This window comes from Salvelinus alpinus, chromosome 33 (genome assembly GCF_045679555.1).
Source record: "Salvelinus alpinus chromosome 33, SLU_Salpinus.1, whole genome shotgun sequence".
NCBI lineage: Eukaryota > Metazoa > Chordata > Actinopteri > Salmoniformes > Salmonidae > Salvelinus > Salvelinus alpinus.
The window spans coordinates 24,557,819-24,572,042 of record NC_092118.1 but is presented as its reverse complement, the minus strand read 5'-3'; the positions used below and the strand labels follow the sequence as shown (position 1 = coordinate 24,572,042).

Here is a 14,224-nt window from a genome sequence, read left to right as displayed (position 1 = left end):
ATATTCACCTTAACATGACTTTTGCCTTTTGCCTTCTGTCGCAGTGCCAGAACCTAGGCAAGCTGACCACAGTGCAGATGGGCCATGATAACTCAGGTCTTTACGCCAAGTGGCTTGTGGAGTATGTTATGGTCCGGAATGAGATCACAGGTCATGCTTACAAGTGAGTGAAATATTTGGTAGCAGCTGCCTTATGCTAGAGATTTCAGTAGCATCTACTCAAGAAAGACCCCGTTGAAGCTTTGGCTAACTGTTATATTTTCGTGTGTGTGCGTAGGTTCCCGTGTGGCCGGTGGCTGGGGAAGGGGGTGGACGATGGCAGTCTGGAGAGGGTCCTGGTGGGAGAGCTAGTGACACCAAACTCAGAGAACGAGGACAGAATGTGTCGTACGCCCCCCATGCAGCAGTCCCCTGGGATGATGAGGAGGTTTGTCACCATCTCACCAAACAGCAAACCAAGTGAGTGACCATTCAAATACACTGCAAAAATCGTCATCAATAATAGCCAATAATCTTCATCAAGGGACTACACACACAGCACCAAATGTTGATCTCCTGTTTGTCTGCAGTTTTTTCACGTGGTGTGTTTTAGGGACCACCCTCACTCTGGTCTCTGGTGGATGTTTGACTGAAAAACATTCAGCGCGATTCTACATGTAGAATCGGTTTGCACTCGGTTTGCAAATTATGGCCGGCACACTGTTAAGAGGTGCTAAGTACTCTCTGCTGGCAAATGCTACCGGTGTGTCCATGCCTTTAGATAACTTTTGAGGGTCTTGTGTCTGCTGGCATGGACTGATTTTTTCTTACTCTTTGCAATCATCCAGAGTTGAACACTGGTCAGATCCAAGAGGGAGTGGGAGAGGCCATCAATGGGATAGTGAAGCACTTCCACAAGCCAGAGAAGGAGGTGAGAGACACAACCCCCCACCACATTGTCTATTATTCATCACAGTGAAGGAGACAGTGGGTCCTCAACCTGTACACTGTCTGTACACTGCAGGCAACACTGATCATAGTTTCACTCACATGTGTTCCAAATGAACACTTTCATATGGCCACAATTGATGTGTTGGACCAGGGTACTTTGAAAAGAGACAACATTAGTCACTCTTTTTCTTTCCCTGTCTGTTTTTCTATAGAGGGGCAGTCTGACCCTTCTGCTGTGTGGGGAGTATGGTCTAGTCTGGGCTTTAGAGCAGGTGTTCCAGCATGGCTTCAAATCCCCACGCCTCTTTAAGAATGTCTTCATCTGGGACTTCTTAGGTAAAGCCTCCAAAACACGACCATTACACCTGAATATACAGTGTACAGTATACAGTATCTTCCATGCCATGCTAATGGATGAGGTTTCTCTTATCAATGTCTTTTGTCTGTGATTTCTCCTTATAGAAAAGTCACAAGTGTACTTTGAGAGTGCTGAGCAGAGGGAGGTGACTCCAGATGAGAACTGGCAAACCAGAGTACGCCACTTCTGCCGCTTTATGCGGGCCATCAACAGCACATCTAGGAACATAGGCAAGGATGGGAAGTTCCAGATGCTGGTGTGTCTGGGTGCCAGGTAATATCTCCTCTGTAGCCTCACAAACACACTCAGAACAACAGCTATCATCAGGAACATTTGAATGGGAATTCATTATACAGCACTAAATGTCCTGGTCAAAAGGGCAAATTAGATTGTTTGAGATGTTTTACAAGACATCTTCAATTCAACTGAAAGAGAGGTGTTTTCATTATCTCTCTAATAGCAGCTAGGGTTGTAAAGGGTCGGAAACTTTCCGGGAAATTTTCCATGGGAAGTTAAGCCCTGGAATTTGGGGAATTTTTCTTAAATTCATTTAAAAAAGTTAGCTTATAACAGTGAACCTTTGTTGTGGGATACACAAGGCAATTCTAGGTCTTGTAGCATATTTTGGTTAAACTATCCCCAATTCAATCGAATTGCAACCCTCTGCATGCACAGTGCATTCTTCCATCACATGTGCAGTGCACTCTTCCAACACATGTACAGCTGATTCTCATGATCTTCTACACTAATGAGATGCTATTGAGCCCACACTACTACACTGTCTGAGCCAAGGACTACATGCTATCTGGTAAGTTTTGATTACAATACTGGATGGGATGAATATATTTTATATGACATACATGAATTTTGGTTAACTAGTAAATAGTAGCCTACATCAAAGTGTGTTTAAATCATTTCTAACCTGTTAAGAATTTCTGCTAGTTAGTTTTTGCTACCATGTGGGTTTTAGCTTCCTTGAGCCTGCTAACTGAGGAGTGTTATTTCACCTGTTTCCATACATGCTTCATTTTTTTCAATGTATCTTACAAAGGAGTTGTTTAATCTAACTGCTTCACTATTTATCTGTACATGGAATTGTATTTGTTTTTTACTCATTTTTTTCTCATCTTTACAGGAAAATGCCACTGATGTGTGGAGACATTTCACTGCAGCTAATGTGGAAGCAAAAGCTGTGTACATTTGCAAATATTGTTCCAAATCAAATGGGAAGAATGCAACAAAGATGCAGAATCATCTGGCCAAGTGCATAAAGTTCCCTCAGCGCTCACAACAAAGAACCTCTGACAAAAGTCCCTCTACTTCTATTCGAGGTGAAAATGATGAATCAGACACCTTATTGATAGCAACAGCTCATGGTTCTCCTGGAATCAGAAGTTTTTTTGACTCAATGGAGAAACGTAGTCAGAGAAATGCTGATGAATGTCTTGCTCGAGCTGTGTATGCAACTGGTTCACCTCTGATGCTCACAGGTAATGTGTATTGGAAGAGATTTCTGAATGTTCTTCGCCCAGCATACACACCTCCAACCAGACATGCTTTATCTACTCATTTGCTGGACGCAGAGTTCAACAGAGTTCAAGTGAAGGTCAAGCAAATCATAGAGAAAGCAGACTGTATTACAATCATCTCTGATGGGTGGTTGAATGTTCGTGGGCAGGGAATAATTAACTACATCATCTCTACCCCTCAACCAATATTCTACAAGAGCACAGACACAAGGGACAACAGACACACCGGTCTCTACATTGCAGATGAGCTGAAGGCAGTCATCAATGACCTTGGACCACAGAAGGTATTTGCACTGGTGACAGACAATGCTGCGAATATGAAGGCTGCTTGGTCTAAAGCGGAGGAGTCCAACCCTCACATCACACCCATTGGCTGTGCTGCTCATGCATTGAATCTGCTCCTCATGGACATCATGGCACTAAAAACAATAGATACTCTATAAGAGAGTCAAGGAAATGGTTAGGTATGTGAAGGGTCATCAAGTTATAGCAGCAATCTACCTCACCAAGCAAAGTGAGAAGAATAAGAGCACCACATTGAAGCTACCCAGCAACACCCATTTGGGTGGTGTTGTCATCATGTTTGACAGTCTCCTGGAAATGGCCATATCACAGTCTGCCTATATGGATAGCCCCATCATGTTCAGACTCTGCTTGCAGATGTAAGAGTAGAAATCAGTACTGCCCTGCCCATTTCACTGTTGCTCCAAGCAGAGGAAACTGCAGTTCTGAAATACATCAAAAAGTGTGAAGACTTCTGCCTGAAGCCCATACTGTCTTGTGCAGATATCAACAAGGCCTATGGTGTCATCACTACCGTGTCTCGCCACCTTGGCCTGGATGAGGGCAAGGTTCTTGGCAGTCTGGCGAAGTACACTTCCAAGCAAGAGCTTTGGGATGGAGATGCAATATGGCAGTCGTGCCAACATATCTCATCAGCCACCTGGTGGAAGGGACTTTGTGGATCTGAGACTCTTTCCCCTGTTGCCTCCATCATCCTCCAAATCCCACCAACATCAGCTGCCTCAGAGCGCAACTGGTCCTTCTTTGGCAACACACACACTAAAGCATGCAACAGGCTGACCAATACAACGGTTGAAAAATTTGTGGCCATCTGGGCAAATGTGTGGCTTTTTGAGCCTGACAACGAGCCATCCTCAACAAGGTTGGAAAGTGGCAGTGAAGATGAGGCCTCAGTGTCTGATGTTCAAGAGGTAGACATTGAGGAGGTCCAGGGAGAATACATGGAAGCCTGAGAGGAAGACAACCAAGCTTTGGTTTCTAGACTGTCATTTTACAGATGTATGTTGAAAACGTTTTTGGGAGATGTGATGGATCAGTGGGGATCATTCAATATTCCCTTTCTTTTGTTGTTCAGTGAAATCATCCCATGTGAAGAGTCAACTCATTTAATTAAATTTCAATTCGTAACTAAATTGTTTTTTTATTTCTATTGGAAGGATTTAATCATTTTCAATTATGTCTACTAAGGTCAAGGTATATGTTTCTGTCTCCATATGATATGGTAAATATATCCAATGCAAAAAACATCTACATTTAAATGGTATTAATATTAATTTTCATATATTTCAGTTAATACCTATATATTCCCATATATTCCCATTAATTCCCACGGAAAGTTTCCACCTCTGAATATTCCCCAAAATGTTCAACCCTAATAGCAGCTCAGCATTTATCACTGTGATAACGGCAGGTAGCTTAGTGGTTAGAGTGTTGGGCCAGTATATGAAAGGTTGCTAGATCGAATCCACGAGCTGACAAGGTAAAAATCGGTTGTTCTGCCCCTGAACAAGGCTGTTAACCCACTGTTCCTAGGCTGTCATTGTAAATACGAATTTGTTCTTAACTGACTTGGCTAGTTAAATAAAGGTAAAATAACAGAGTGGGAGGCTTTGTCCTCTTTTGTAGTGCTAGGGGGATCCTTCCCCACCTCCTGCTGCTTCAGTCATTCTCCCTCACACTGTGTGTCTGCCTATCCTGTTGGGCATTGTATGAGTATGTGTGGAGGTTGTATACATAGAAATACAATTATTTTTATGGTTGTATAGTTAAGCAATAAGGCATATGGCCAATATACCACAGCTAAGGGCTGTTTTTATGCACATCGCAAAGCAGAGTGCCCAGATATTTTATTTAACATTTATTTAACTATGCAAGTCAGTTAAGAACAAACTCTTATTTACAATGATGGCCTACCCCAGACGACGCTGGGCCAATTGCGCGCTGCCATATAGGACTCCCAATCACAGCCAGATGTGATACAGCCTGGATTAGAACCAGGGACTATAGTGACACCTCTTGCACTGAGATGCAGTGCCTTAGACGGCTTTGCCACTCAGGATACAGCTCTTAGCCATGGTATATTGGCCATATACCACAAACTCCCGAGGTGCCTTATTGCTATTATAAACTGGTTAGCGACGTAATTAGAGCAGTAAAAATAAATGTTCTGTCATAACCGTTGTATACGGTCTGATATACCACTGCTGTCAGCCAATCAGCATTCAGGGCTTGAACCACCCAGTTTATAATCCCACTTTAAGCTTCCACACACTAGTTCAAAACATACAGTATATATCCTACTAATTATGACACCACAGACTTCCTCTTTCTCTCTCAACCCTTTGTGGCAGAACAGGGCTTGGTAGCTCAAATGCACCTGACACTTTAATGAAATACCTTCTCTTTGTTCTTTGTCAAAAATATTTTTAAGTGGCACATAGCGAGACCAGACATGCCTAAATGCAACGTAAATAATGCCTCAGTCATAACCAAGCTTGAGCCCTTCCTATCCTGTCTTTTAGCAGGTATGAGGATTTACTAAAAAAGTTCTCTGAAGTCAGTCTGGTAAACTTCCTGTTTCTCTCTGCTCTTCCTAGGGACCATTTGTTACACCACTGGATCGCTCTCCTCGCAGACTGTCCAATCACAGTGCAAATGTACGAAGACACAGCACTGATAAAGGACCGCTCATTGGTAAATTCTCTGATCAGAGTGCTACAGACTTTGCAGGAGTTCAACATTACCCTAGAAGCTTCACTTGTCAAAGGGATCGGTATCTAGGCCCTCCTTCGTTCACACCAATTGGACCTGACTAAGGAAGACTGTTAGGGACCACTAAAGAACAATTAAACCTTTTTATGCAGAAAGAGACTTGAACAATTAAGGGACGATTTCTGGCTTATATTAAAGCTACTGTTACATTTGCCATATATTAAGTGCAATGAGCCTTTCAAAATGTGTTGTTATTTTTATCCTCAACAATGTTGCTGTTAGACGTTAAGAATATGTTTTCTATTACGATCCGTGACTTTCACTTTGTTGAAGAAGATAACCCACCTGTTGTATACTACTTTATTGAAAGCAAAATATTTTCATTGTTATTGTGAACTGCTGACAACGGCTATATTCTAAAAAGGAAAACAAGGAACAAAAACTGTTAATATATTTTCGGAGAAGAACAGTATTATTTTGATATGTCTGTCAAGTTGCTTGCTCTGTTCTAATTCTAACTGTCATAATGCAGAGCTTGAAGCAAATGATGCAGAAGTATGCTTTATAAGTATGAATATGACATGGTATAGATGTTTGTGTAGGGTGGGAAACTGATTCACCTACATCAATATGACAGTGGGTAAGTTTGGATCAATCCCCCTGGAAGTACCGTAGGATGCAACTATTTTATATGGATAACTTGGCCTAAGAAGAGGCTCCTGAATAAGATAATGTAGCGTATGCTAGTGATGCACAATATGTATTCAGTTGGAGAAGTATCACCATACGGCCATGTCAGTGCTTCACACTTGACACACAACTCTTCAACAGTACAGTACTCATCATAACCATGGCTTGGTAGAAAGTGAGTCATTTATAAAATGACAGCCTTCGTGTAAATACCTCTAACCAGTGCATCCTTCTTTCCAACAACTTCTCATTATTCCACACCTGTTCTGCCCATTCCTGGCAGGTTTACAACATGTCTGTTCAGTAGTGAGAATTGAATGAGCTGATTGCAAGTTAAATTAATAATGAGTGGTACATATGGTTGCTATAAAAGGCCAGATTCAAAATAGAGCAAACGATTCTCCTCTGAACTGTTGGCGTTTCTGCTATGCAATATAATCCACATCACACAAAAAAATCTACCCAAGATCTAGATGAGAATCATTGGACCTCCATTTTTCTTACTGATGATGAATAACAATAGCAGTTTGATAGAAGTAGGTGTGAAGGATGTCTTTCCTGTGCCAATGTCTGGATTGTGTTGGTTGTACTATTCCATGTACAATCGAAATGAGCATCTTGGGAGATATATTTTAGTTTTTCAATACTGTTGTACATTTGACATAGCCGTATAATGTAGTGTTTACTAAGTGAGGAAATGTGTACAGTGTAAAAAAACTAATAAAGAATACAATTACAGAAATGCAGTAATATGGATGGTGTCACTATAAATTGCTATATGGTTATTGATGGTATTGTATATGCCCCCATATATTTTCCATATGAACTGTAGAGCAAAAAGAATATAACTTTACCAAGCAGAGAAATCAAACACTGATAATAACACTTGTAACAACAACAAATGCTGGTTTTAAAATGTAAACAAACTCATCGCGCCATTTCAAATACTTGTTTTTTCTTGTCCATTCATACGTTGCTGATACGATGCTTGCTGGGACATGGAGTCTAGTGAGGTGTTGAATACATAGGATTAGACGGAAATAATTTCCATACTCACTACTACTCCCAGAATCCTATATTGTTAAATACCATGCATAGTGTGCTCCAATTGGCTGAACTTCTGTTCAAGCGGACATGTTACACTCCTAATATGGTGTTTCTACGATGGAACGCTTTATTATCATGTTTTTTTTTTATGCTAATGGCATTCTAATACCCAGCTGTATGCAGCAGTAGTAGTAAGGCATGCGCAGTGTGTAAAAAGACAACGGCGAAGATTCAAAGTTTTTGTTCGGTAAGTCCACTGTTATTTTTTTACATCATTTGCATTTAGAAATTAACGTAAATGCTAATGTTTTACAGATCTTACATTTCATTTTAGTCTGTCGCGTGCGAACTATATCTGCACGGGGGTCCTTGTAACAATGGGAGAGCATGGATATGGAGCGTGGCGTGGTAGCTAGCTAACGTTAGCAGGCTAGCTAACAACAATAGTCAGATTGCTATTTGGCGCTCTCAGCGGGCGAACGTTTGAATTTAAAGGGAAGGAAACGATATCAATTATTGTGCGTGTTAAATCTTACAACAACAATTTCATTTGAAATTATAAAACAAGCCAGTGTTGCTCAATTCACTTTTTTGTGCCGCATTTCTTTTAATGACTTCGTCCGCTTTTTGTTTCTTCACTGGAAGGAGTTTTCCTTCCCCGCTTTTTGTTTCGGATTCCCCAAGTAACTGAGAATCACTTTCCTGACAAAAACATATCAGTTCTAAACACAGATAAACGATCAAAATTGCAGTAAGAAAAGCATAGTTAATTTATTACCAACGACCCACTGTTCTAATTTGTAGAGTATTTGTAGTAGCCAAGTTAGCTAGCGATGGCGTCATTACTAGCGGTTGCCAGATGCTGCCATTCTATTTTGGTGGATTGCTTGCAAGTGGCAATGTACCCTTGTTGTATTGTAATCTACTAAAGTGAATAGCTAGCTTGCAAAACTGGGTAGATTTAGTTGTGTGAGTCTGTGCTCAAAAAACATTCAACCAATTTCATCCTTTGGTTCCTGTCCCGCGAGCTTTGTTTAAAAATACTATCCTCCAGTCAGAAAACAAAAAAGCGAGATGGTAGTCGTTGCCTACAACATTAATTGTGTGTGCATAATAACGGGGACGTCTAGCTAGATATAAGCTAACACGGTGGCTAAGTGGTTGTCATTAATCGGTATAGTAGCTTGCAAGATTGATAAAAGGTGTATCTAAATGCAGAAAGGAAAGTTTTTTTTGTGTGTGTGTGCTTCGTATAGCAAATTGTGTAGTTAAAATAGGTTAATCGTCAATAAATATGAGAAAGCCTGTCTCCGCGCGAAGTTATTGATAACTGAAATTGTAGAATAAGGCTTCTAAATGGAACTAACTCAATGTTTTGACCACATGTGGTGACCCGCCCCTTTCCACCAGGGGAACGCTTTACAGCAGTAACGTTACAGTGCTATTACTATTCTGCATTCAATGGATGGCATTCCTTTGGTAATCTATTTGTTATTTCTCTGTAGGTTTCCCATTGATCATCATGTTTGGTTTTCACAAGTCTAAAATATATCGCAGCCATGAAGGATGTTGCATTTGCAAGACCAAGTCCTCCAGTTCACGCTTTACTGACAGCAGCAGATATGAAGAAACCTTCAGGCTATGTTTTGGGTAAGCTTTAAGTGTTAATGACATGATAACATTGCATTCATCAAATACTTCCTTTTTATGGAGTATTAAACATTACACACTTTTATTTCTGTATTGTATATTCTAATTCATGTTATTGCAGAGTTTGCACAAATTTTTGTCCCTGTGATTGTATGCCATAAAAGGTTAAACAAGTGATGGTCAACAGATTGAATTGGGAAGATATTAGTAACTAGTCTAGGACTGATTTAGTTTTTTTGCTGTCTGAAGGACAACGATGTTAACTTTGCAGTGCTTCAGAATATGATTTCATATATAAGTTAAGTTTCTGTCTGTTATGTAAAGACGTTTACTGATTTGCTTGAGGTGTTTTTGTTTTCATTTCCTTGATTATTTATCAAGGTTGTCAGAGGATCGTGTGGGAGACATCTGCAATGCCTGTGTGCTGTTAGTAAAAAGATGGAAAAAACTGCCAAAAGGCTTTAAGAAGAACTGGAACCATGTATGCACCATCTTGTTATTTTAGTTCAATGAGGATTCACTGTGAATTTTCATGTAATTGATGCTGTGTGGAAGTTGAGTGATTGACATGTATTATATGACATTAGGTTGTGGATGCAAGAGCTGGGCCTGGCTTCAAGCTAACCAAACCCAAGAAGATGAAGAACAGTGATGGGAAGAAGAAAAGCAAACTGAAGAGGCTTCACAAATTCAAAAGACAACGTAGGTCACTTGTTAAATCAACAAAATTATAGAATATCTACACCTTCAACATTTTTAAACCACTGAGTGTTACTGCGTGAGTCTTTGTTTCACTTTAGTCACTAGGCCCTACTTGGAGGATCCAGGTAGACATGCAGATGTTGCCTCAAACATTTACCGTGAGAGAATGCCGCCACAAATGGTCCTGTTTGTCCTTTCAGACTCTGATGCCCACAGCACGACCTCAAGCATGTCTCCATCCCAGTCACCCAGCTACGAGTCAGATGACGGCTCAGACATTGAGTCCAAACAGAGGCGCCCCACTCCTTCTGTCTTTTCCTTCCTGGACCGTTCTTACTGGAAAAGGTATCTCAATGAAGTATATGAAATTGAAGTCTGTCTGGAAAATCAACATTTTATTTAGTACTGTAATTTATCTGACAATTCTGCAAAAATGATTTGCTTTTTGGACAAACTATTGAATGGATACTTCATCCTCTTCCCTGTAGGCAAAAGGTGTGCTGTGGGATTGTATACAAAGGGCGTTTTGGTGAGGTGATGATTGACCCACGTCTCTTCAAGCCCTGCTGCAGCTCCAAGAAGCAGGAGACGTTGGTTCCCATGCAGGACACGCACCTTCCCGCAATTCACCCCCCACCTCTCCCGCTACCAGAGGCCCTGAAAGAGGACTGGTGATGGCTCTTGAGCACCCTCTTGGGGTGACCATGACACCCTACAAGTTGTCTCCAGTGGCAGACTACCCCCCAAAACCATTCCCTATTAGTTCACTGTGCATTTAGATGGCTAAATGATTTTCCTATTTTTGCTTTGATATGTGTATTTGTTATTTTTTTAACATATAATTCATTTTCTTGTCTTTTTTTTAAAGAAAACTAAAAAATAACCAAAAATTGTTTTTATAAATGCATTAGTTGTACTATTTATAGGATGAGGCAGAATTCTATTTGGCCTTGACGGGCACACTATTCAGGTCTGATTAATTTGGTTTGCAACATTTAAAGCTTCTTTTCTGTGTTACGGTTCCCAGCATTTGTATATATTATGTTATTTTTGCCAGCATCCAGACCTGTTTTTTTTAATGTTTTTTTTATTTTTATACAGCTGTCTAATTGTCAATGAAGTATTCTTGTGCTGATATGCAAGACTCCACCAGCTAGATTTCTAAAACCAGCTTATTTGCGTTGATGGCATGGACATTTAAAAAAAAATCTTATACTTGTGTTCCCCTGACACTCAAGCAGATTTAATTTGATTTATAGCATCTTAATATATAAAGGGTTATGGGCTAAGAGTATTTAGGGGTCTTCAGTGAATTTATACAGTATGAATGGCCTTTTAAATGTATACATGCATGTGTTATCACACTCTATCCCACACATGCATGGTTTGGCAAGCACTGAGTAGTATTGTACGTTGTCAGATGAGTAAACACTCCGTAACATGAGCTTATCCATTGCTTTTCCAGCAATTACATGCAAGTGAATCACGATAGATTGAGTTAGACCAAGCATGCAGAACTCATCTCTGTCTTGGAATGAAAACCAGCAATTATTTATTTGTAGTCTTCCATGAGCTGAAAATGCACATTTTTATAACCATATGTTGAAGTGTTCTTATATATACACTTGGGAGTGTTTTGGCTATGATAACTATTTTAAATTACAGGATTGAAAACTCATATTTTTAAATCACTAAATGTGTACAGATGTGGAAATATTTAGATTGAGGCGTTCTTTTATGGCATCACTTGTAACTTATTAATTGGCCAATAAGTGGCTAGCTTAATCCCCAAGTTTGTCACAACGCTTCAGGAGGGTTGTGTTCGGTAAGGCACAATGCAGCAAAGCTTTTGCAACCAATTATGAAAATTAGCTATGTGGTGTTGGACAACTTCTAGCAGTAACACAGTTTTGTGCCTGCTGAATACCACCCATATCTTTGTCCTATGTGATGAGTTGAAGGCAAAAGCAGTACTTACACACTTAATGTTCTGTGTTTGTTGGCATGTTGTTATTCTGTTATTGAACGTGTATTTTATATTTTACAGAATCAAATCAAAGCTGAGACTATGCAGACATTTTGAATGTGAGAAATTACCAAAATGTTAAAGGAGCAACGTTTGTAAGTCCATCCGCCTCTTAGCAAAATTGTTTTTTCAGCTTTTCATTGTTTTAAATCGATATTTCATAATTATGTGGCTTTGCCTCAAGCTACAACATGCGTTTCTGGTTTGTTTTCTATACATTTCTGGTCAGTGGTCGAGTCAAACCAATCAGATGTGTACCTCTGTTAAATAATGCACAGTTTTGCAGTAAGTGACATGAATTATTATCAGTTTGTTGTCAGACATGCAGACAGGTAGCCTGAGTGCCAGTCTGTCTGTTCTGTCATGCCAACTTGTTACTCATTGTCATGCCAAACATTGTATGGCTTGACAATGATATCAGTGGAGTTTGCAAGAGCACAAACAGATCTGGCACCTGGCTAGTAGACAGGGTGTCCTGTTGTGCAAAGTTATTTATTTGCTATAACTGAACTAAATCAGTAGAATGGTTTGTGTCAATATACTGTATAACCTTGGTTTTCAAAACAGTTACTTTTGTGTAGCAGGTTAGTTGAGTGTTGAAAATCTTTCTGTGATTCTTAAATAATGTCATTAAAAGGAGAGCTGCTGCTTTCTTTTATCAAGATGGAAATTCTAAACTGTTTTTGTATATAGTGAAATGCCTATTTTATTGGCGTTTGCATGGCACATTTGATCATGTGTGCCTGATAAGAATGATCATTCCTTTTACATCATGAAATTCAATCTGTAATGTCATTTAATATTTATTTATTTCAAATCCATTTGTAAAACTGATGCTGTTAATTGAACCGTTAGGACCTTCAAGTCATTTTCATTCTGTGCACTTCTTTCGATTTTATTTTGTTTTTGGCTATATTGTTATTCTGTATCTCCACAACTACATTAGTTCTGTCTTGTAATAAAACATAAAATATCCTTTTTGGGCCTGCGTGATCTCATTTCAACCGCTAGATGGTACTCAAACCGTAACACGTTGTTTAATCATCGTAGAGATTGGAGAGAGTGTTGGTTTATATTATAGCAATGAATAATGCATTTTATGAGTTGCACTTGGCCACCTTTTTTCACTAGTTCAGTATAATAGCTCAACTACAGTATTTTAATTTCGTCGCCCGTACTTTTAGGTAGTGACATATCTGACAAATGCCAACCCTCCTTGTGAATGTACGCCTAGCGCCTCACACATGGGAGCAGTGCGCAGAATCAATGATCACAGGTAGGCCAACGAGGCATAGAATGTCTGTTGCCCAAACCTCTAATTTTCAAAGGCGCATAAAGTAGCTCGCATGAAGGCTTCTTCAATATAAAGCCGTATTCACGTCATGCTAACCTAGGCGGAAGGTACCAGAATGAATTAATACGAAGCTCCACGCAAATAATTTACTTTCATTTTAACTCAGAGGTCCCGATATTCCGACATGACATGAGTGCGGCATAAATCCATCTTCCAATGTCGATTGCCAAGTCAATGTCCCGTTCATCTCAGGTCGGAATCTCGGAAAATATCCGACTTGCTTAAGCCACGTTTACTTGCTAGTAAGAACTCGGAAATGTAAGACTTGCTTACTCGTTGAATAAGGATGATCCCGAGTTTCCCACTTGGGGACTATCACAATCAACCAATAGTAAGCTCTAAGCATGTCATTTACGTTCATTTGAAATAATTTACGTTAATTTTAACTCGGGAGGTTCCTTGTTCCGACTAGCACGTGAACGCGTCATACTCGTTGTAGAAAGATGATACCATAGTTTCCCACATGAGAAGTATCGCATTATCAACCAACAGTAAGCTCTGCGCAAATAACTTACATTCATTTTAACTCGCAGGTCCCGAGTTTCCAACATGACTTGAACGCTGCAAAAGGCTAGGCCTAGATCTTAAATTAAATTATATTCACTTGGATACAGAGGAGCGCGCTTCAACGCAGCTGTGCGTGCGCTCCTATTTCCACAAAACAGACGGATTTCAAAGGATGGCACTTTAATCGCCGACAAAGACTCTACACAAGTATGGAGCAGTCAAGTGTGAAATACAATGGGATAATTTATGGCCACCATTATTTCGAGGATTGGGCATTCAGAGATGCCCGCTTTATACAACAGGAGGATGAAAAAGAACATAGAACAGGGCACGGTGCAGATTTGCGGAGTTACATTTATTTTACAAAGTCAGGCTTTTATGGAATATTTTGGGAACCGCTCTTTTCGTCCAGCCAT

The 14,224-nt window shown here is 39.9% G+C and overlaps 2 protein-coding genes across 6 annotated transcripts in view; both read left to right on the top strand.

Annotated features, from left to right (window-relative positions):
- The window catches only part of LOC139562815 (DENN domain-containing protein 5A-like), a 75,488-nt gene extending 68,220 nt beyond the window's left edge, over positions 1–7,268 (top strand). For 4 of the 5 annotated variants that reach the window (XM_071380915.1, XM_071380914.1, XM_071380917.1 and 1 more), the window contains 6 exons: positions 45–163; positions 278–459; positions 828–910; positions 1,143–1,266; positions 1,393–1,561; positions 5,718–7,268. In XM_071380915.1, coding sequence (XP_071237016.1) covers positions 45–163; positions 278–459; positions 828–910; positions 1,143–1,266; positions 1,393–1,561; positions 5,718–5,901 — 861 coding nt within the window. In that variant the 3' untranslated portion in view covers positions 5,902–7,268. Of the gene's footprint in view, positions 1–44; positions 164–277; positions 460–827; positions 911–1,142; positions 1,267–1,392; positions 1,562–2,423; positions 2,620–5,717 lie in introns of all 5 variants that reach the window. The other variant, XR_011672451.1, reaches the window with a different exon arrangement.
- Positions 7,269–7,708: 440 nt separating this feature from the next.
- Positions 7,709–12,922, top strand: LOC139562814 (SIN3-HDAC complex-associated factor-like). The gene is made up of 6 exons (XM_071380913.1): positions 7,709–7,816; positions 9,075–9,219; positions 9,601–9,700; positions 9,807–9,921; positions 10,122–10,266; positions 10,410–12,922. The coding sequence occupies exons 2-6, from the start codon at positions 9,092–9,094 to the stop codon at positions 10,594–10,596; spliced, it is 675 nt and encodes a 224-aa protein (XP_071237014.1). The 5' UTR covers positions 7,709–7,816; positions 9,075–9,091; the 3' UTR covers positions 10,597–12,922.
- The last annotated feature ends 1,302 nt before the right edge of the window (positions 12,923–14,224 follow it).